Source organism: Opisthocomus hoazin, chromosome 4, assembly GCF_030867145.1.
Source record: "Opisthocomus hoazin isolate bOpiHoa1 chromosome 4, bOpiHoa1.hap1, whole genome shotgun sequence".
NCBI lineage: Eukaryota > Metazoa > Chordata > Aves > Opisthocomiformes > Opisthocomidae > Opisthocomus > Opisthocomus hoazin.
The window spans coordinates 47,337,003-47,358,412 of NC_134417.1; the positions used below are offsets into that span (position 1 = coordinate 47,337,003).

The window sequence follows — 21,410 nt, forward strand, 5'->3', positions numbered from 1 at the left end:
AGGCCTTAAGACAGAATCACTGAATCCTTGCACGTTCCTGAAGTGTTTCCCTTTTTGTTGTTTCAGGATGCTCCCCAGAACCCCAGGTGTCATTGCCCAAGCGTTCCTTCTTCTCAGCGTAGTTCTTGTCATTGCTATCGCAGTGATTCAAATAAATCGGCAACAGATCCTCTCCCCAGGGCTTAAGGTAAGTCTTAGCATATGTAAGGAAGGAGAACTGATTTGAACTGATAATGAATGATGTTCCTTTCTGGACTAATTTTTATGGGGTGGTTCAGATGAGCTTGCGGCCATAATTAATGTTTAATCATATTTTCGTCATGGGAAAACTGAAGCAGAGAGAAAAACAGGATGGGTCAAGATCACAGAGTTGGTGGCAAAGCAGGAAAAGCATTTCTTGATTCCCTGTCTGCGATGCCTATCACACAATGTCTTCTCCAAGACTGATAGGCCAAACAAGGAGAAAATGGCACTGCTTTTTTATTTTTGTCAGAGACTGGAAGTAATTTTGAAATAATTTTGAGGTGGGAATTACCTGGAGTTTAAATTCTGCCCCCAAGCACCGCTAGGAAGTTTATGCTGGAATCTTTGCAAAGTGCTCCGATGTGTGAAAAGCATTAGGGCTGTAAGTGTCCACTTTATGATTTACCACGTGTTGGGACTTGCTGTATATTAACAGAAGCAAAGTAGCTTCGTGAGTAAGGGCAGAGCAAACTGGAAAAGACAAACTGAAATACTCTGGAATTCAGGCTTTGCCTTGTGCTGCTGGAGTATGTGTGCGGATCCTTCAATGAAAGATGTACACAACTGAGATGTCCCTGCTCATGGCAGGGCGGTTGGAACCAGATGATCTTTAAGGTCCCTTCCAACGCTTACCATTCTATGATTCTGTGAAATTAGCCTTCCAGAGAAGCTGTACAGCGTGGCATTTGAGTTCTCTGTTTTTTCCCACAATAGCTACAAGCATATAAACCTTGTCAGATTCTTCTTTGAAGTCCTTTCTGCCTTTCCCTCTGCATATGTATTTAACTGGATAGTTCACATGCTGATAGCGGTAGGCTAATGTCTCATTACGCCTCATGGGATTGTAAACACCTTTGGCTTTGTCTGTATCATTTGTTGGTGTATGAGTCAGACAATGGGATCAAACTGTACTCTGGTACCAGTTTTATGTGTTTGTGTGGTGTGGCAGGGGATGTGTGCTGGGACCTTGCATGGGGACAAAGTGCCTCAAGTTTACTCCCTGTTGTACCCCAAATCTGTAATTGTAGCAGCCTTACCTCCTGCCAGTTCTCATGCAAGGCAAGACTGGACTGACGTGTAGGCTGAAGCCACTATCTAAAAGACAGCCTACACATTACTTGTGTTTGTGATTAAGTCAGTTTCACATTCAGAATGACAAAACTGTCTGTGACTCTTTGAGCAAACATCAGACCCGCCTTGACCATTTGGAGCTGGTTTAGATGGGGACGTCTGCTTCCTGAATGACAACGCTTCATGGCTGGTTCTGGAGGAAGAGTGGCTGTTCCTCTGCTAGGTGCCTTGGCTTTGGATTTCTTTTTGGGCTGTAGTGCAGAAAATCCCAGTTGATATGGAGGACCATATGTTTGATTCCTGAAACACTGAGTCGTCCTCAGTGAATGATTAACACTCGCAAGAAGAAATTCTTCAGGAGCAGAGGGAGGATCTTGGTATGCCAGTGTGAAACCCTCCAGTACTTAGCTGATATGATGGAGCCTGGAGACGGCAGTGTCCTGAAGTTAGCAGTTGATTAAAATTAAATATGGCAATAACATGATGAAAACAGACTTATTCTTTGCAAATGACCTTGTCCTCCTTCTTCTGGCTCTTCTCCATGAAACCAAAACAGCTACTGAAGGACAAGCAGAGTTTGTGTTATCTGTGGCTCTTTCCCAGGATGCCCATTCAGAGCATCCAGGTTCATGCCTTTGTGGCACAAGAGATAAATTACCTGCTACATCATTGATGGTTTAAAATGTTGCAAAACTAAATATTTTGGCTCCTTGGTGGTCACGTTATCTGAAGATTCAGCCAGTGATTTGTGAAGGAAGGACCTGCCCATGTGCATGAGTCTGAGGCACTGGAAGAACTCACAACTCATTGGCATGCACCGCGAAGTCAAAAGAGTGACGGAGAGAGCACAAACATCCTTAGTGACATAGTTCGTGAAGAAGTCCAGAATTGTAAATGATGCTGTCTCTGAATGTAGTGAGCCTTTGTACCACCCAGAAAAATTTGTTTGTCTACTGATGTTTTGTGAGCCCTAGAGAGAAAAACACCTTCCTTCTTTATTGTGTTTCTTTAATTTGCCTTTCCAGGTGCTACAGTTTTCTACACCTATATTTTGCACGTCTCTTTTGGCTATTAGGAAGTGTTTTGCCTTGTTTGTGGATGTCATACTTGATTAAAAGTAGTTTGAACCTATGTAGCTGAAGTACACTTCTAGCATGGATCCACTTTTGTGGCCTCCATCTTCCCTGCAACTGGTTTAGCTTGTTAGCGTCTCGTGGCAGTTTTCCAAAGTGATTAGAAGTCAGGTGAGCCATCATAACTATGCATCTGTACATCCTTCTATGGGAATGGTACTCAGGCCAAAAAGGTGGCTAATCTTGGGACTCGTTCTTGCTTCCCTGTTGGGATTACTGCTCTTCAGGATGTACCTGCAAAGCCATTCGTATGAATGTCCTTTATCTGTTTGGGCCACAACCAGACTGATTACGCGAGCAGCATGAAACTGCTGCTGAAACAGCAGTGTAGATAGTTGTCACTCATACAGGTAGCTCTTGCAAGGGAAGGACAAACAGTTGATAGGGGAGGGGGTAGTTGTCTGTTTAGTCAGCTGCAGCCAAAAAAAAGATGCAGGAGTGCACCTTTTGAGACACAAAGTCTGGTTTATTGTTACCTTGCTTTTTATTTAGCTTCTGGTAAGTGTGTACAGTAGTCATAGTATTCTGCCAGACCCAAGAAGCAAAGTGGTACATTTACTTCATGCTGTATACAGCATGGTCACCTCTGTGTTGGATGTACATTGGGCAACAGTAAACCTAAAAATAAGCATTTTCCTTTAAGTCACTTTCTTTTTCCTTTCTGTCTTCTTTCTTTCTTCTGCTGAACTATAAACCAGAACTCTGAAGCTTTTCAGGGTTAATGTTGTCTCCCTGTCTGGTCTGACTAATCTAGTCCATTGACTAGATGGTGCAGTTCTTGAGTATTAGGGAATCACCAGGCCTTCATCTCTCTCTGCTAGTGTTTGAGTAGAGATGATGGAAATCCTCAGTGGAAAAGCTGAGGTAGAGGGGAAAGGAGGGAGAAAAAGTTGTTGTGTTCTTCAATAGCTGCTATCCCAGGATAAAGGTTTGCTTGTGCTCTCTGTCCCACGCAGTGCATTTCAAAGCAGGAAGGCATTGCTTGTCCTTAAAGGGCAGCCAGAGGTGATCTGACTTGCAACTTGGACAGAAATGTAACGTCACCAGCGAATTTTAAACCAGTTTGTCTTAGGCAGCAGGCTGAGACAAGGCATCTAGAATTCTCTCACCCCCTTAAATGCTGAATCCTCTGTCATTTCTGTTTTTTTAATTAAAAACTACTTTTAGTCCTAACATCTGGCACACTTCTAACGGATCACCACTTCATGAGGCTGCATGGGCCAGTTCACACAGAGCGCATCCACGCAAGTTCTGAGGAGCTTCAAGAGTCACCCTGAAATGGGCCCAAGAGTCCTTTTCAAAAATGAGCATCTCTTTAAAAGGAAACAAGAGGCTGAATAGGAGAAATAGGAGGAGGAGGAGGAAGAAAATAAAATTGCCAGTCACACGTTGGTTCAGATAAGTGTACCACTACTCTTTGCGATGGAAATTGGTTACTTTCAGGACGGAGGCTGGGAAATGCAGGGGAGGATGGAAGTAGGTCAAAAAGCCCCCCAGTTAGCTGAGGTAAAAACACTTACATTGTCTTCCAGCTCTACTTGGGCATGATAGTTAGCTCTGAAAGTAGCCAAGTTAAAAGCTTATGTTTGGCATTTCGAGCTGACCAAGACTAGATGTAATTAATAGCCCTTGAGCAGACTGACTGTTACTGTATTGTCAGATTCCAGAGTGCTCATCTCTCTTTCAAGGAGGGGGAATACACTCAAAGTATCTTTGCTAAAGTAGTTACTGGAACAGAACCTGGTGGCATACTGGTTTGATAATACTGTGGAGCCTTTCACTTTTTAGTTGATCAGGATAAATATCATCTGGATAAATCTAAATGAAATTTTCATTATCTAACAGTTCTGATATTGCTGGTAGTTCTTTGGGGGCCGGGAGTTTGCAGGATTACAGTAGAAGCTGGGAACTAATGAGGTGTGGAAGCTGAATGTTTTGCTACTTGAAGCAGTGATCTTTCTCAGTCAGACCTGAGGCTCCCCAGGGAGGCAGTGGGATGAAATTTATCAGCCTGCGGCAGGGGTCTCTTACTGCTTTGCAGCCAGATGTAGGCTCTCATTTTTCAGTATTGTCAGGCTCCTGGGCATCTGTCTCTTTTGAAAGAAAAAAGTTGACAGAGAAATGAGGTTGTGATTTCTAGCAATTAGGTGACTTTGGAAGAGGGGGGCAGCTAAACATACTTTCAGGGATCATACAGAGGATAAGAAATACTGCAGTTTTCTTCCCTTCATGTAGTCTGCCTTCTCAGTTGCTACAGTTTTCTGCTGCCATGAAAGCGATGGGAAAGGGGGAAAGACTGGTCTGGTGAGCAGTGTAATGGGATGGAGAAGCCTGTGCTTTAATCCCACAGAGAGTCCAAGTGACCCGGGGCAGGTCACTTAAATATTTCTCATTTATTTCGTAAGTAAACATGAGGTAATATTGATTCTCTTTCTCTCTTTGTTGTCTCACGCTCTGGCACAGCCTGATTTTAGTGGCAAACTCCCAGGTGGACTGCCTAAACCACTCAAAGGGAGAGGTTTATAGGGCAATTAGAAAAGAACCAGACTTGTTACATCGTTCTCACTGTGGGCTATTATGTACTTTACCTCTTTGTTCATAGCTTTATGGATCCCTTGTGCATCTTTGAATCTAAAGCCTGTGCTGAGGTATCAAACCCTTCAAGAGTCCAGGGAGTGTAGCTGGGGTAATGGGAAATGAACTTGCTGCAAAATCAGGTCCTAACACAGTGTATCAGCATGGATTTTGAACCTGATGCTGAAAGGAGATGGGCATTCTCCATCCTCACTGAATTCATTACTGAAGATACGTAGTATGTTCTTTGTTTTGCAGCCAGATTAATTCTGTGTTTGGCTGTTGGATTCATGCCTAAGCGCCCAACACTAGAATTAATCTCTCTTGTAAATATACAACGCATACATTTTCTAAAGTGTTTGATGGTGCGAAGAACTACAGCTGGGTATGGGCCTTAAAGCCGTCACTGTTTGTTTCTTGATCTAATGTATTATTTTTTTCTCCCCAGTATGGAATAGTCCTTGATGCTGGATCCTCTCAGACTACAGTCTATGTCTATGAGTGGCCAGCAGAAAAAGAAAATGACACAGGAGTAGTAAGCCAAACGTTCAAGTGCAGTGTGAAAGGTGAGCTCAAACTGAAGTTCCTTATTTCTTTCAACCCTCCAAGAAGAGGTTATCTGGAAGCCTATACTGTTTTTTGCTGCTGTGTTCCCTTTTCACTGCTGGGGAGCAAGAACTGTTAAGACTATGCCTCTATCTGTCAGCATCAGTCCTTCTACTGATACAGCAGGGTGCGGTAGTCTGTAACAAAGATGAAATTGTAGCTAAATTTTATTTATTCCATTGCAGTGCATGATTGGTGCAGACAGAATTCGATCTAAAGAATATCAGGCCCTGTAAATGTTTAGTCCTTGTGCCTTGAAATAATTTCTTTTAAAAGGAAAGTATAAAATATATTTTAAAAGTGCTTGGAATAAGAAGTCTTTGAGAAGAATGGGGATCTAGCCCTTATTAGATGTTAGTTATTAATTGTGATAGAGGCAAAAATAGGTGTTAGCTATAATATAGGAGTTTGACAAATCAGGGTTCTTTTTCCAGAAGTCTTAGTGATGTTTGAAAAAAAATCCCTGCTGTCTGAGTCAGGTTTCATAGAGAAGCATGGCTTATGCAGTTCATCTGGAATTGTTCTGTAATTACTTGGAAAGAGGCAACCGAGGGGAAATTATGAAAGGCATGCAGAAGGTGAACAGGAAGAGCTTCTCCATACTACAGAACCTGGAAGCATCTGATAAATTTATCAAATAAAATAGCTAAATTGCAGAACTGTTTCTGATAGGATGTCATAGTTGTATCAAATATGCAGGTCTAGCCTTTGGCTCAGGAAGACGTGTGGTTGTGCACTGCTAAAAGGTGTCCCACGACAAATACCTGCCTTGTCTTTTGTATGAGGTTTTGCACTGATTCCTCTCAGAGAGAAGATGCTAGGCTAGACTGACATTTGCTCACACTCTGGTATGGGTAAGTATATGTTCTGATAGCTTGTTGTGGATTCCTCCATAAGAGCTATTGCATCTCTTTATCAGCTTCAGTGACATTTGACTAAGCTTTCAAAGATACCAAAATTCCACACATTTTATGGAGACAGGTGGCCAGGCAGGGGAGAGAAATCCAGATTATTAAACAGTAGCTAGTCCATAAGGGATTTCTGCAGGAAGCCAAACTTCATAAATTCTGCTACTCTGAGTTAAATGAGCTTTAGATTATCCTCTAAGATACTGAGTTTAGCAGTACTGCTTTGTTTAGTGTACCGGCTTGAGTTTGCAAGTTAGCTGAGAGAAGCTGGGGCAACTCAGGAAGTCTCAGTGCAGATTTTGTTGACCTCTGATAATAACTGTGGCATTCAAGGATAATTTTTCCCTTTCTTTCTCTCTCAGTCATGATCATACAAAATGCTGCATCCCATTTTGTGTCTGGAAGTAGATGCTGGAGGTGTAGCCATAGAGGTCCATGAGTAACTAGGAGATGAGTAGAAGGCAGTGGTTTCTTAACAGCACCAACGTTTCTATCTTCAGCGTTAAATATATGTGTGGACATCCTTAGCAATTTTACAACAAGGAAAGGAAAGCAAGTGTAACATACACAGAAGGAATGCACTGTCGTGTGCCTGATGGTGTGTCCTTACAGGTTACAGGAATGGTGTCCAGTCTGCCGAGGTGTGAGGTACACTGCTAGCTCCTGTCTTGACTCATTTGGAATGTTACCTTTAGGAATTCTGGTGTGAGAAAAATGCACAGAGAAACTGTGTTATTCTTCTCCTTTAAAAATGACAGAGGAGTACTTTGTGAATTTGTTTTAATGGGTTTAGGTTTTGTTTTGCCTCTGAGGAAAATGAAAAATTGCAAAATGGAGGAGTCTAAATTGCTGTGAGCTGTTCAGGGCCAGAGGGGTCTCAGCCATGGTCAGCCAAAGTACTCCTCATTCTCCAGTGTACAAAATCACCAGGGTTCACTGCTCCAGTCTTGGGTGACTGTACTGGAGGAGGCCGAGGGCTCGTGGGAGAGGTCCCCAGCTAAGCTGTGGGGGGCAGTGGTGAACCCATCTGTCAGCATTTCTTTCATGACCCCTAACCATGGCCTTAAGCACTTAAATTGGGGTATGGTTCTGGGCATACTGAGAGGCAGGCTTTAACATACCTAGTGAACTTGAGGTGGTAATGTTTATGTTGAAGTTTATGCTGTGGAAAAGGAAATGGTGGAGTGTGGAGTCTGTAAACTCTCATATATTTTTTCTTCTGTTTTTATCAATGCAATGTGGCTGAACATAAATGGTATCTCGTTTTACCTCTAAGAGCCACCTTTTGCTTAGCTTGGGATCAGGTCGTGAGATGGATGGCTGTTACAGGAGAACTACATAGAGTTCTGGCAGAGTTATTCTCTGTGGGGCAATGGCTTCATGGGCATGCCTGGATTTCTCCCTGTGCAGCTTCCTCAGCTGGGGAATTTTAGTAAGGAATGTTTTTATTCACACCCAAGTTGAGCCTGAGCAAGCTCAGGTCCTGCTGGTCTCCTTGGAGTATTGAGCAAAGGAGGAAAGACTTTGATGTTAAATGTTCCAATAGTTATGCCTTATGCAGCATGGTGTAACTCTCATTCCTGTTATTTGAAGGCTTTGGAAATTTAGAAAACTGTGAAATACTTAGTAGTTTATGCACCGGCCTAGAGTTGGACCTCTATGACTTCAAGAGCCATTTGTGTGCATCTTGAAATTTCACCAGCAGTTCCTTGCAGAAGCTTCTCTGTTTTTTTTTTTTTTTCACTCAAGAGCAGTGAGCTGTAGAGGTGCCATGGTGTCCACAACAGTTATGGCAAAGCAGATTAGGAAATCTTTGTTTTAGGAGGGATTTTCTATACTTTAGCTTACCAGAGAAATTTTACACCCATTACAGATGCTATTTTCTACAGCGTCTCCCATGAGGAAGCCTGTTTTCCTCATGAATATAGCACTGCTGTCATTGTGTTACATGGTTATACTGTATATCTTACGCTAGGTATGCTACTCTAGTTGTATATATATACACACAGAAATACAGGCGAGCAGTGTTCAAGTATCTTCTCTTATGTCACACAGCTGAGACAGTTACTACATTGTTTAAGCACTCCTAGTTTTCAACCATCCTGTCCTGGTTTGCAGTTACAGGAGCGAAGAGGGAAATCTCTTTCTCTTAACACCTGTTTGCTAATTGGGCTAATTTGTAGTTGGCAAAGCAGAATGAAATCAATCTGCTTGTTCTCTTTTAGGCCCTGGCATATCCAGCTATGAGAGTAACCCTGGAGCTCTTGCCAAACCCTTTGATGACTGTCTGAATAAAGTCAAGGAGAGAATACCAGTTCTTCTGCATAAAAACACTTCTGTTTATCTGGGGGCTACAGCTGGCATGAGACTACTGAGGTATGACAGAAACTTGAACTCCTCTGGATGTGTACTAGCATGGCAGTCTAAAAACAGAGTGTGAAAAATGTACTGGACACATTTTTATCCATTGGAAATTGGGTATCTCAAAAGGAAATGGAGCCCAGCCAATTTAATTTAATTAACTGTTTTGATAGGGAAAGCGGGGCTGTATAAAAATCCTGTGTTATGCCATATTGAAAAGAAATGCTTGCTTTACTCTAGAGAAGGCAAGAGTTTAATTTTCTCTTCCACATCTGTCTTAAAATTCAGTGTTATGTAAACAGATAATGTTTGTGTGTATCTATGGGCAGCAATGGCAGATTAAAAGCTCAACACTGCAGAGTTTTCTGAGTATGAATGTGGTGTAATGTAGCTTTTGGGGCCTGTCTGTGGCTTTAGCCCTGGCACAAACTGGCTTTTTGTGTTTGTTCCATGGCTAAACAGAGTGGGAAGAAAGGCTCCAGGACTGTTCTAACCAGCAGCTATCATATAAGCACTCGGTTCACTAAAAAGAAAAGTATATATAAGAAACAAAACACCCATGAACTTGTAAGATAAAGAGTGAAGTTTGTACATAGTGAGGAATTTTCTTGCTGAAACAATGCTGGATATTTGGCTGTTCCCTATCATAAGCCTCCCCTTTAGGAAAGCAATGTCTGTTTTTTATTACGTGATTGTAGTTTTCTTGAATTGATAGTCAGTGAACAATAAACATGAAATTGCCTTTCCAGATGCTCAGTGTCTCATGTTTTGTGAATTGCTTAGGTTGCAAAATGAAACAGCAGCCAATGAAGTCCTTGCAAGCATTCAAAACTACTTCAGAGCACAACCTTTTGATTTTAGGGGTGCACAAATCATAACTGGGCCAGAGGAAGGGGTGTATGGATGGATAACAGCCAACTATTTAATGGACAATTTCTTAGAGGTGTGTGGAAAAAAATGCATGCTTTTGTTTTCACTGTTTCTTTCTTATAAATGAGAAGTTTGAGAGAAATGCCTGTTCAAGCATTAAAGCTATAACTTCCGTTTGGCACTGAAATATAGAACAGGGTCTTTTTGTGGCAGTAATAAAACAACGCAAACATAAATCAAAGAGTATGATGTTACAGGAATGTGATATGGCAAAGGTAAAATTGTTGATCTACAAAACAGCACTCTTCCCTAAATGATATTGGAAGTCTCACCTAGAAACAGAAGTTGCATTGCTATTAAATGCATTGGTATTTTGAGTGTGACAGGTGTTGATTGTCTTGACAGTGGTGCCAATTAAAGATGATTTCCTCTGCTTTTCTGTGACTTCCTCGGGTGGTTGCTGTCCTCGCAGCCATACTGGTGAAGGATCTGCACGGTTTACGGGTCTCCAAACCGTTTGGCAGTGTTGGCTCGCTTGTCTTAAGCAGACAAGACTGAAGCAGTGAAGGTGGTCAAGTTGATGTGGCCAGATGTGCATCAGCTGAGACAGAAATCATTCATATACAGTTCATTCCAATACTGCTGAAAAGCTGCAGGCTACGAGTAGTGGGCTGTGATACCAACTGTCATGGCTTGTGCAGACAAAGTGAAACAAGTATAAAGATACTTGTGCTGTTCTTGAACTCAGAATAGTGTCAGGCAGGCACCTCATAGCAGAGAGGGAGTCAAATGTGTTGGAAGATCCCTTTTTATATATAGATATTCCATATAATTTCATTCCCAGTAAAAGCTGTACCAAGATGATCAGCAACTGCTCATCTGCATTTAAGGCAGCTGTGTGTTGTCCTTAGCATTAACTGCACTTCTTCCAGATAGCCTCACTAGCTTGAAAGAAATTTCAGCCAAACCCCAAAGTATTGTTAGGTGTCCTGGTTCAATGGTTCCTGTTACATCATGGCAATTAATAAACAGGAATTAGTTGCTGGTGATCTGAGTGATAGCTCACTCAGTGATAGTGATTGCAAACTGAAGAAAAATGGTATTGGAATCACACGCTCTGGAAGGGTTTTTCTGATTGTGTGCATTTCATGCAAGGAAAATGACATAATGAACTTCAGTGTGGTGTCAATTTTCTACCTCATGAATTTTAGTAATCCAAATACCAACTTCCACATGGGAGATTCTTAAGGGCTACTGAAAGGACTGCAAGATGTTGTGAAGCCAGTTTAGTATAGAGAGTTGTGTGAAGACCTATGTGTGGAATATCAGTAGTAGAAGAGAGAAGATTTTCACCATTCTTGTGACCATGAGCTAAGAGTCAAATTCTGCTAGGGGCTGTTAATGGGAATCTTTCACTGTAGGATTTTCTTGGGACTATATTTGCTAGCTCATAAAGTTTCTTTTCCCTTCTTGTCTATATAATCGTATAATCATGCTCAGTACATAATACTGCAGTAATATTGAGATAGATAATCATACAAAATCCATATTCTGCACTGTGACTGTGTAGATGAAATACAGACTTTGGGGGATGTTTTGGGGAACAGGGAAAAATGCCAGTGGAATGGATCAGATTTATTGCCACTGCAGTTTCAGTGAAGGAGGCATGCAGATAAGGGATCCTTGTTCATTTGATTTTGATGGAGCTTTCATTTGACTTTTCTCTGTGTTTTTCACTGTATTTTCACTCTCTTTTTCTATGTGATCTCTTGATGTTCTATTCCTTTAAAAATTTTTCTTGTCTTGAAACAAGCAAATTGTCATACTATTTCCATGTGGATTTGTTCAAGATCTCATGGATACCTGGACTTTAAGTCCCTGCATTCTAGTACAGACATTGATCTGCCTAGTCCTGTGCTTTGATCATTGTGCTGTCCTCTGAGTTGAAAGCTGTGCTGCATTCCTTTCTCCATCTTTCAAGATCATTTCACTCAGTGAAAATACATCCCTCGTGAAAAATATTTGCACGTTTTCCTCAGAGCGAAGATTTTTTAGAAGGGGTGCAGGACAAAGAGGTGGGGAAATCTCAAAAAGTTCAGTAAAGAGTAGAAAAGCTTGAAGGAAGAGTAAGCAGATAATGTTTCTAATTAGCCTCGGTTTTATTTTTACTTGTAGAGAAACCTTTGGAGGACATGGGTCCGTCCTTACAGAAAAGAGACTATGGGTGCACTGGATCTTGGAGGAGCTTCCACTCAAATTTCATTTATCCCAGAGGACTCTCAGGAGAACTTCAATAGCACCTTGCAAGTGAAGTTGTACGGTTACAACTACAATGTCTACACTCACAGCTTCCAGTGCTATGGCAGAGATGAGGCTGAGAAAAGGTTTTTAGCGTTGCTGCTCCAGGTCTGTTTAAGACCCTTTGCTGTTTTGCTCTTGCTAGTGTTCAGTAATTGTCTGCGTAGGTTCTTACACTTGTGTTTGCTTCCCTTTGTATGAAACCTAAGTGCGTTCGTCCACAACTAAGCACAACAGAGCTCTTACTGGGGTCTCCAAACTCCACCAAAGATCTTCATATTTGTTAAAAATTGGTGAGCCCAACTAGTCCTGTAAGTGTTTTGCTGATTTTGCCAATGATTTTTGAGAAAGGAATTTCTGTAGATTACAATGATCAGCAATGTTGTCCTGATCCGTTATGACAGAGAACAAACATACATGCGTATGTGGTTTAAAAGGATTCCTGTAGTTAATGTCAAATTAGGTCTTTCTTGCTTTTGAGTAGCCTTTCCCCCCCCCCCTCCTTTCCCCCACAGAAATCAAACACCAGTTCCAATGTGGATAATCCATGTTACCCTCAGAATTATAACACTACATTAATGATGAAGTACTTCTCTGGCAGTCTTTGTACACAGTCTCTGAGACCAGCAAATTATTACCCAAACCAGCTTGTGAACTTCCATGGAACAGGAGACCCAGCTCGGTGCCGGGAGATGGTTTCTTTGTTGTTTAACTTCACTGCTTGCAGAGACAGAGAAGACTGTCCATTTAATGGAATCCATCAGCCAAAAGTTAAAGGGAATTTTGTGGTAGGTTTGCAAACACAGCATTTTTTTTTGAGCTTGCTTGCTCTTGATTTCTGTAGTTCTGAAAGTAACAGGCCTGTCATCTACTCCTTTTCTATAGGCTTTCTCAGGATTCTACTATACAGTTAATGCTTTGAATTTATCTGGGCACTTTTCCCTAGCTGACTTCAATTCAAGCATGTGGTTTTTCTGTTCACAGAGCTGGGCACAGGTAAGTGGGTTGATATTTTTGTTGTTGTTTTTTCTTTTGTATCTGTAAAAGGGAGATAGAAGAATAATATGGACTGGACAAGTATTCAGAACTTTTCGGAAGGCCTATATCAACCTCAACATTTGTTTTCCCACTGTGCTTCAAACCATGTAGTATTTCTAGCATGCTTAAAACTTGGATTAAGTTTGGAAATTTCATTCTCCATGATTCGAAGATGACTTTTCAGCCTATACTGAAATGTGGCCAAGCGGTATGTTCATTTTCCTCTTTTTATCTTTGAGCTTTGTACAGCCAAGATGTCACAAAGATAGTGAGGGGTGTTGCGACTGAATATATGTGGGTTGAAATTTATGCATCTCAGGGGATTAGAGATTGCCCTCATGGGATTTTTTTTGGAAGGCTAATATAACAGGTCAGTTTATATTTTAAAACAAAACTCTGCTAGACTGACATTCATTAACAACACACTTCAGTCACACACATTATCAGCATTACCACTATATATTCAAAGCAGTTAGTATTTACCTGTTGTGTGCTATGTTATCTGTGAGTGCGCGGTAGCACAGAGCTGATGCAGTGTAGTTGGAGGTGATGATGTGGAATTAGCACCGCTGCCTGAAGATTTTTACTGGTGGAAGGCAAATTGATTTTTTGGGTTTTTTTTTCCCATTATTGTCCTCACAGAGCTCATCTGAGGGAAAGGTATAGTCTCATATTTTTTGCTATTATTTATTTTAAGAAAAGCAAGTAAAGAAAATTGTCCCCAGCTGGCAATCCATGACCTTTTCCAAACAGCTTTCACCCAGGAGTTCTTCATTTTCCAGCTTGCCTGATCTGTCTGTATACTCTGGTCCTGATCTTCTCGTAACCACTGGAATCGCAACAGCACTTTCCGATCAGACTGGGAGATCAAAGCACTTTGCTTGGGTCTGTGAATTTCAGCTGATACTCATGATCCAGATGAGCACCCGAGGTCCCATCTGACATCCAAAGAGCAGTCTTGTGATTTTTTACTACATAAGCTATATCCCTGTCAGGGTCTTTCATTTTCTATATCTCTGTATCTAGTTGTCCACAGCTTTACTTGGTGTTTCTGAAAAATGCTAATAAATTCTAATTAGAATCCAAAGTATTGTCTAGTTTTAGAAACCAAAGGCATTTGTTTTTCACAATGTACATGTTTTTAAAAAACTTTTGCTTTCAGCTCCAGTTTATGCTGCCTAAATTTGAAGAAACATATGCTAGATCCTACTGTTTTTCAGCCAATTTCATTTATTACTTGCTTGTACATGGTTACAACTTTGATGCAGAAACTTGGCCACAGATACATTTTCAAAAGGAGGTGAGTAATAATAATTTCCTCTTACTGTTATTTTAATCCAAAGAATTTTAGAAGGAGACAGAGGATGCAGCAGCCTACAAAAATATAATGGTCATAAACAGCCTTTGTAAATTACTGTCAAATGTTTGGCATAAGACAAAGCCACTTTTCAAACCTCAGTAGCAATTTCAGCCTGGTTCCAGCGGTTGCAGCATAGCTTGGAGATGCTGCCTAGATTCTTTCAAAGAGCTTTAAGAAAGGAACAAATAATTGTGTTTTAAACCTTGCCCGAGTCTGCTGAAGTAGTGGCTTGCTGTAGGCAGTGATATGCCCGAAACACCTCACCGGTCAAGGTCAGTTTGAGCCAACTCCGCTGAGCTGGGCAGGAGAACTCTGGCTTTTCTGCCTGCTGGCAGAGCCTTGGGGAAACCGGCAGTGCTGGTCTGTCAGTGAGTGGTGGTGAGGCAACTAGGGCAGCTTTCATCCTCCGCTGGCACATCCATCTGTGCTGTAATCTGGTTCTATGGAATAAGATTGTATATTGATGGGGTATTGGCTTTCAGTTAGCAGAGAGCAGGTTTACAACAATGTTTGTGTAATAGCTGCATTTCTCTTTTACCTGACCTCATTTTTTCTCCTGATAAACAGAGTACTTGGGATGAACTTGTATACATTCATTCTAAAGCTACTGCTAAGAAAACTTTGCTTCCAAATCAGAAGGCATGGACACTATTTGAGCTTGGCTGTTACATCAAGTAGTGTGGTCCCCACAGTGCTCTGTGACTCCATCCTTTCCTCTCTGCTACTGTACAGAGCCTTATGCTAAAACCCTGTCCCAGACTGTCTCTTAATCTCTGTACAGTTTGCAAATGCTTCAGCACTTGCATGCAAAACCAACAAACAAATAGGTTGAAGATCTTCATGCATTGTTCTTAAATGCAGGGTATGCTGGCAAGATGTCAGTGAGAAATAGGAAGCAGTGTTTTCTGAACAGTTATCCTCTGTTACCGGTGCAGTAAGGAAACAAATAGGATTTTCTTGCCTTATGTTGTCCTGTGGTGGACAACCATTAGCAGCTCTGGAGGAGTGTCTAGAGTTAAGCCGTTCTGCTGGGAAATAAGTATAAAGCTTACTTTGGGATCTTAATCTGGGTCTGGTCGGTGTGGATGTGTCTGGATATTTAAATATATTTTGTATTATCCCCAGCAGATAGCAGCAGCCAAACACAGCAACATTTTTCTGTATTGAGCCAAGACTATAAAAAAACTGAGCAGAGTTAAAACCCAAAAGGCTTATTTGAAATTAATACCTTTGTGATCTAGATTTTGCACTAGGATAATCATGAAATGCCAAAAGGAAAAACTATATTCTCTTAATTAGATCTGCCTCTACTAAAATAATGGGATCTAATGTTAACTGATCAGCTAAGCTACCCCAGAGGTAACAGAACAGTTTCTCGAAGAGTGGAGGGTAGGTTTTTTTGCCTGTGCTAGAACTATATTTTCTTTTAATTAGTGAACACAACCAATGAAAAGAAACTTAACCCAGTGCTAAGATCTGGGTGAGTTCTAGAGCTAGATGATTTGCAAAAGTTCTAAACCTCACAATGAGAGTTTTTCCCCTCTCTTAGCAATGAAAAACCACCTTGATCCATCTTACTTCTATGCTCACTTGCGTATTCCTGTTGCTGTAGCTTTCTTTTTATCAGTTAAACAGCAGGTATTAGGATATACACAACTACAAAAAGGACCAAATACTATGGGCCCTTATGGTCTCTTACAACCAGGAGCTGACTGCTTAAAAGACATTAAATTGTTTATTAAATTTCATCCCTCAAGTTCATCATGATGCCTTTTATACAAGAATAACCAAAGAGGTTTGGCTTCCCAAATTTGCTTTCCCAAATTTAAGCAAACTACTTACGGGCAGCCATTTAGTGGCATGACCTGTAATAAAGATGGAAAGCCAAATGAGTTTGGGAGAGCTGGTTAGTTGTAGAAGAATGCAACTTGAGCTCTGTCTGTTCTGTAATATACCCTAGAACTACCTGGACTAATTTGAAGGTGGTGCAGGCCCTTTGAAAAAGAAAGCAGCCTATGCTGGACTGTAAACGAAATACATATCTTGCAGCTGGCCCTCTAGGCTAGCCCTTGTTTTATGAGTTCCACTGTTTTCTCTTGAAATGCCTCCGCTCCCTCTCTATTTCACTCTGTTTAACAATAGATCTTTTTTTTTTTTCCAAAGTTGTGGTTTGATTTGTAGGAGGCAGTGATGTGTACTTAGATGTTTTATATAAACAGGCAAACCATTATTGAAGCCTGGGCATGTGGGAGGAGGACAAGGGGCACTCTATCTTCGTGCTTTGATCCTGTCCTTGACAAGTGGCAGGATGATGATTTCATGAAAAAGACAGTAGAAAATTGATAAACTCTGTTGCTCAAATTAGAAGTGGGGAAAGACAGCAAAGCAGGAGGACCATGGAGCAAATACAAATGTACCCCCTTTGCTTTTGTCTCACCTGTTCCTAAGTAATTTTCCACATATGCTTACTTTTTATATTTTTTAAATGGAAGAGCCTAGTGCTGGTTCATTTGTAGGCACAAAACGAGCCACGGAACAAAAGATGATGAATAAGAGTTCCTGTTTTGGGGACTTTACCCTGGCCTCCTCTTTGTCCATGTCGGTGGGACTCTTTGTGGGGTTTTTTGTTTGCTTGAACTAAATAATGTCCTAGGATTTGGCTGGGCAGCTAATTCTAGGAATTAGCACAGTACTGCTGATTTCCCCCCCCCCCCCCCGATGAGTTTTTTGCACAGAAAATTTCATAACTGGCTGTCTGCATGTATATCAGACATCCTTGTACCCATCCATCTGATACCTGTGTCTCACTTCTTCAGCCCAGTGACCAGTTTTATTTGCATCCTCTGGAATTAAAAAAAAGGGTAATTTAACATAGTTTTGTATCTTCTTCGTATACTCCACTAAAGTTTTTTCCTTGCTAACTTAAAGGGCAGTTGCCAGCATCAGCAGTTGAGCTTTTGGAACCTCTTTTCTTTGACTGAAAAGTCCATGGGAACTCTTCTGTCTTTATTTCTTTTATTTATTTCAGGTTGGTAACAGCAGTATAGCATGGTCACTCGGTTACATGTTAAGCCTCACAAACATGATTCCAGCAGAAGGCAAGCTGATCCAGTTACCTCTGAAACCTTCTTTGTTTGCTGGGCTCCTCATCTTCCTCACAGCTATGGCGTTGTTGTGTCTTCTCTTCCTTGTTTACTTGTGTATTGTATCACATAATCGGAAGAACATCAGTCACGTTGAACATATATTTACTCCAGAATGAATGAACTTTACTGAAGACCAAACAAAAATTTTACAGTGCTATTAAGTAGGACTTTATTTTTGAAAAATGGAGGGCGAAATAAAGACAGGCAAAAAGACTTCAGGACCAGAAGCATAAATAGAGAAGAGGAGAGACAAAGGAATCTGTGATATGATGAACTGGAGTGCTTTTGAAATATTTTGGCAGTTGTTGCTGTATAACAAGTTTGGCCAGTGTGCAGCAGAGAAAACGTGGGCAGATATGTCATTTTGCATGATAAGGGATTAATAGCCTTTTCCTGCCAGGTATGTATTATTTTTTTGTTCATTATCTCTCCGCTAACTGACAAACTGCAGTGGTGATGAATTCTATCATGGCAGTGGTTTAAGATAAAATTAAATGACAAGTCAGTAGAAGCTGTGGGAGGCAGCAACATGGTAGCTGTTCTTCTGTGCAGTGCTGACACTAAAAGCTCCCAAATAATCTAATTTCTGAAACTCACACAAGCACTGGGTAATGACAGGAACTGAAGGGAACAGCTGGGATAGAATTGTTTTTATTGCTGTTCCAAACTGATTGATCCCCACCATATAAAGATGTCATAAACTGCCAACATCCCTTAGCACCTTCAAGCCTGTCTTAAAGCTGAGCCGTATCTTTTGGTACCATGGAGATCTTGGAATGCCTCTGCTATGGTATGTAAGATTTGCTTTGAAGGTGGAACAAAATGCTTTCACGCTTTAGTAACTGAACCTAAATTTGAATGTCTCTCAGTTACCTCCAGAATCCATTAGAGTTTTCAGTGTCCTTTTCCCTAACTTTCACAGAAATATGTTTTGTAGGTTCTCATACTGAAACACTGGCCTGTATTCCCCACGTTGCTGATCTCAGACAGCCACAGTGACTATGGACTCGTCATGTGCATATTATTTCAACTGTCTGGATGAAGTCTCAGACCTGGGACCTTCTGAAGCATTGACATGTTAAGCCCTTCAAGGCCAAGAGGAATAGGAGCCAGTCCGCAGGCCAGCAGAACACCCTTTCTGTGGTGGGTTTGGGAACACATTGCTGGAGCTGCAGTCACAGCAGTAGGGCCTTGTTCAGCCTTTCCACTGTCCTGGCCTCGGCGGTCCTTCAGCAGCACTGGCATCTACCTAGCAGGTGCTTCTGTCAAACCCATTAACTCCAGAGCTTTCCTGGAGATGCTGCTGCCTTCATGCTCCAAAGAGCTGACTTCCTTGAAAGCCCAGGCGTTCTTCACCAAGCCTCTCGTTCCCTTAAATCATCAGACTACAATTTTATCCACTGCTCAAGGAGTTCTTCGTGGTCAGTGCCCCTTTTACCTGTCTTTGTATAGCTTTGGTCTGCTTCAGCTGGCTTCTGAAATAACCCCTGAAAAAGCCTCCTGCCCCATCATCTTTGTACGCTGTTTCTGTTAATTCCTCTTAATATTGCTGTAACATGATCTGTGAAGTTGCAGGGGGAATACATCTGAAGGGCTGTAGAGTTAGCAGAAAGAAGTGATTGTTGTATTCTTCAGGACGTGCCAGAGGAGAAAAGAGCATCTGTGCTTCACTTCCACCCTCCCCTTCTGCCATCTCCTTTCGCCCAGAGTCAGTACCTACACAGAGCTGTGTATTTCCCCAAATGCCCTACAAATAGCTGCTGCCAGTCACTGTAATATGTTCCTTCCTCTCCGTCTTCTCAGGATTACTTCCCTCTGTGTGTAGTTTTGCTTGCTTCCATCGTTCCTCTCTGAAGGGGTGGTTACTCATTTCATGCATGGAGTTTTTCAGCATGAAAACGTAAAAACTAAAAGGGAAGTTACCGTGTTCAACATCTATTGCTAACAAGCTAAAGCCTGTGAGGCCACCTGAGGAGGGCTTTCACGCAGGTGTGTTGCATGTATGAGATCTACTTGTTGATGCATACACTCAAAGGTCAAGTTAACATTGGATTATGAATTCCAGAGGCACATAATGTGTTTTCTGTCCCAACTTCATTTATTCCCCATATTGATTAGGTTGAGAGAGAGAATAGTGGCCAGTATTTTTACCCATTAACAGTATTTTCGATTTCTGTCTCTCGATTCTACCTCATCTTACTTTCAGGTTTGGTTGTGTGGTTGGGTTTTGTTTTGTCTTGTTTTTCACAGGCTCATAGATGATTTAAAAGGAACTAAGTATCTTTTAAAATGAAAAAAAAAAAAAAAAAAAAGTTAGTGATTTTTTTGAGAGGATCAGCAGCGAGGGCTTTGTCCCTTGTCTGTTAGTATACTACAATGTCCTGCCAGTCTTACTGGAGTAGCAGTAATTAAGGCAGAAGGTATTACAAGATGATGAAGTGCTCTGTGGCACCCAAGTTATATCTGATAAAACATAAAATTTACTTCAGACATTGACTAGGTTGGCATGAGATAAAAGCTTTATCTTTTGTGTGATGGATCTGGAGCTGAAGTTAAGGGTAAAAAAAAAGACAGCTGGATGAGAACATTAAAATGTTTTCTTCAGTTGTCAGATTTCATGGAAAATTGTATTCGGGAATGTTTACTTGCCCTACAAAACCTTTGCTTTGCTTTGTGAATGCAGGGCCATTCACACATGGTTTTGCACAAGTGGAACATGCTTGGAAGTTAAGTCTCCTTAGACTTGGCAGCTAAATAACAATAAATTTGTTCAAAAATCATTTGGCCTTCCAGATGTACCTGGATAGAGCCAGGATCGGTTCAAAGAATGTGTTCCCTCCACGAATCACCTTCTGTTTTCTCTTTTCAGTAGTTCCCTCTTCTCCCTACGTGCGTAATCTCCCTCCTGTATCGCCATCAGTGTTATGTCCACTGTTGGTTTCAGCTGGGAAAGCTGAAACTATCGAACTTCCAGCCGGGCAGCTGCACCGCCATCGCTTACGGCTTCTTCCAGGCCAGCACCATGGCTCGTGGCTGCAGTTCAGTGTTACAGCAAAACCACAGGGCTCAGACATGCAGCCAGCGTGGCTACCCTTGGCTGGCGTGGTTGGTTCTGGAGGGGAGGTGGGGCAGTGGGGACGGTAATGGCTTCAGTAACCACAGCTAAGTCCTCCCCCGAGAGTGAGTCAGAGCCAGAACAACGGGTGTAACTTTCCCTGTCATCTGGAACTCAGCAGATCTCTGGGAGAGCCAGTGAAGTGAACGGCGTTTGGGAATGTGTACAAACTATAGGTTATTTATGTTTTTATACTCTTAACTGCCTGCTTGTGAAGATTAATAAAATTGTGAAAAGCTAAGCCAAGTGTACTCCTGTACTCCACACCCCCACGCCCCCCCCCATTGCTGACATTTTCATCATGGTAGACAAGTTACTCTTACTGGAGGGATAGGGAATCTCTGAAATGCTTTCCTGGGGGATGGAAATGTGCACGCTGCGAAATTTGATCCTGCAAGAGTCTGGAGGGGACAGTGCTCGTTATCTCCAGAATCCATATTCTCAGCAAGGAAACCTGGTGGTTAAAACCAACCCCCTCTTCTGATTTTTTTTTTTTTTTTTTTTTATATATACACACAACACACATAAACACATATAAACAACTTCTACTTTTAAACGCTGTTAACGTTTCACTCAGGGACAGTGACACTGTCTAGGGCTTCTTTCAGGTTCGCCGCCATAATGTAGATCTGAAAGCTTACGTGCCGAAGAGAAGCGACAATTACCAGTTATCACAGTTGACTGAGA

At 41.5% G+C, this 21,410-nt stretch overlaps 1 protein-coding gene across 1 annotated transcript; it reads left to right on the forward strand.

Moving 5' to 3' along the window:
* Positions 1 to 67: 67 nt before the first annotated feature.
* On the forward strand, positions 68 to 20,874 carry ENTPD3 (ectonucleoside triphosphate diphosphohydrolase 3). The gene is made up of 10 exons (XM_009938058.2): positions 68 to 187; positions 5,470 to 5,587; positions 8,761 to 8,911; positions 9,680 to 9,839; positions 11,942 to 12,172; positions 12,580 to 12,852; positions 12,950 to 13,060; positions 14,265 to 14,402; positions 17,491 to 18,008; positions 18,546 to 20,874. Exons 1-9 carry the CDS (start codon positions 68 to 70, stop codon positions 17,722 to 17,724), a joined length of 1,536 nt encoding a protein of 511 aa, XP_009936360.2. The 3' UTR covers positions 17,725 to 18,008; positions 18,546 to 20,874.
* The last annotated feature ends 536 nt before the right edge of the window (positions 20,875 to 21,410 follow it).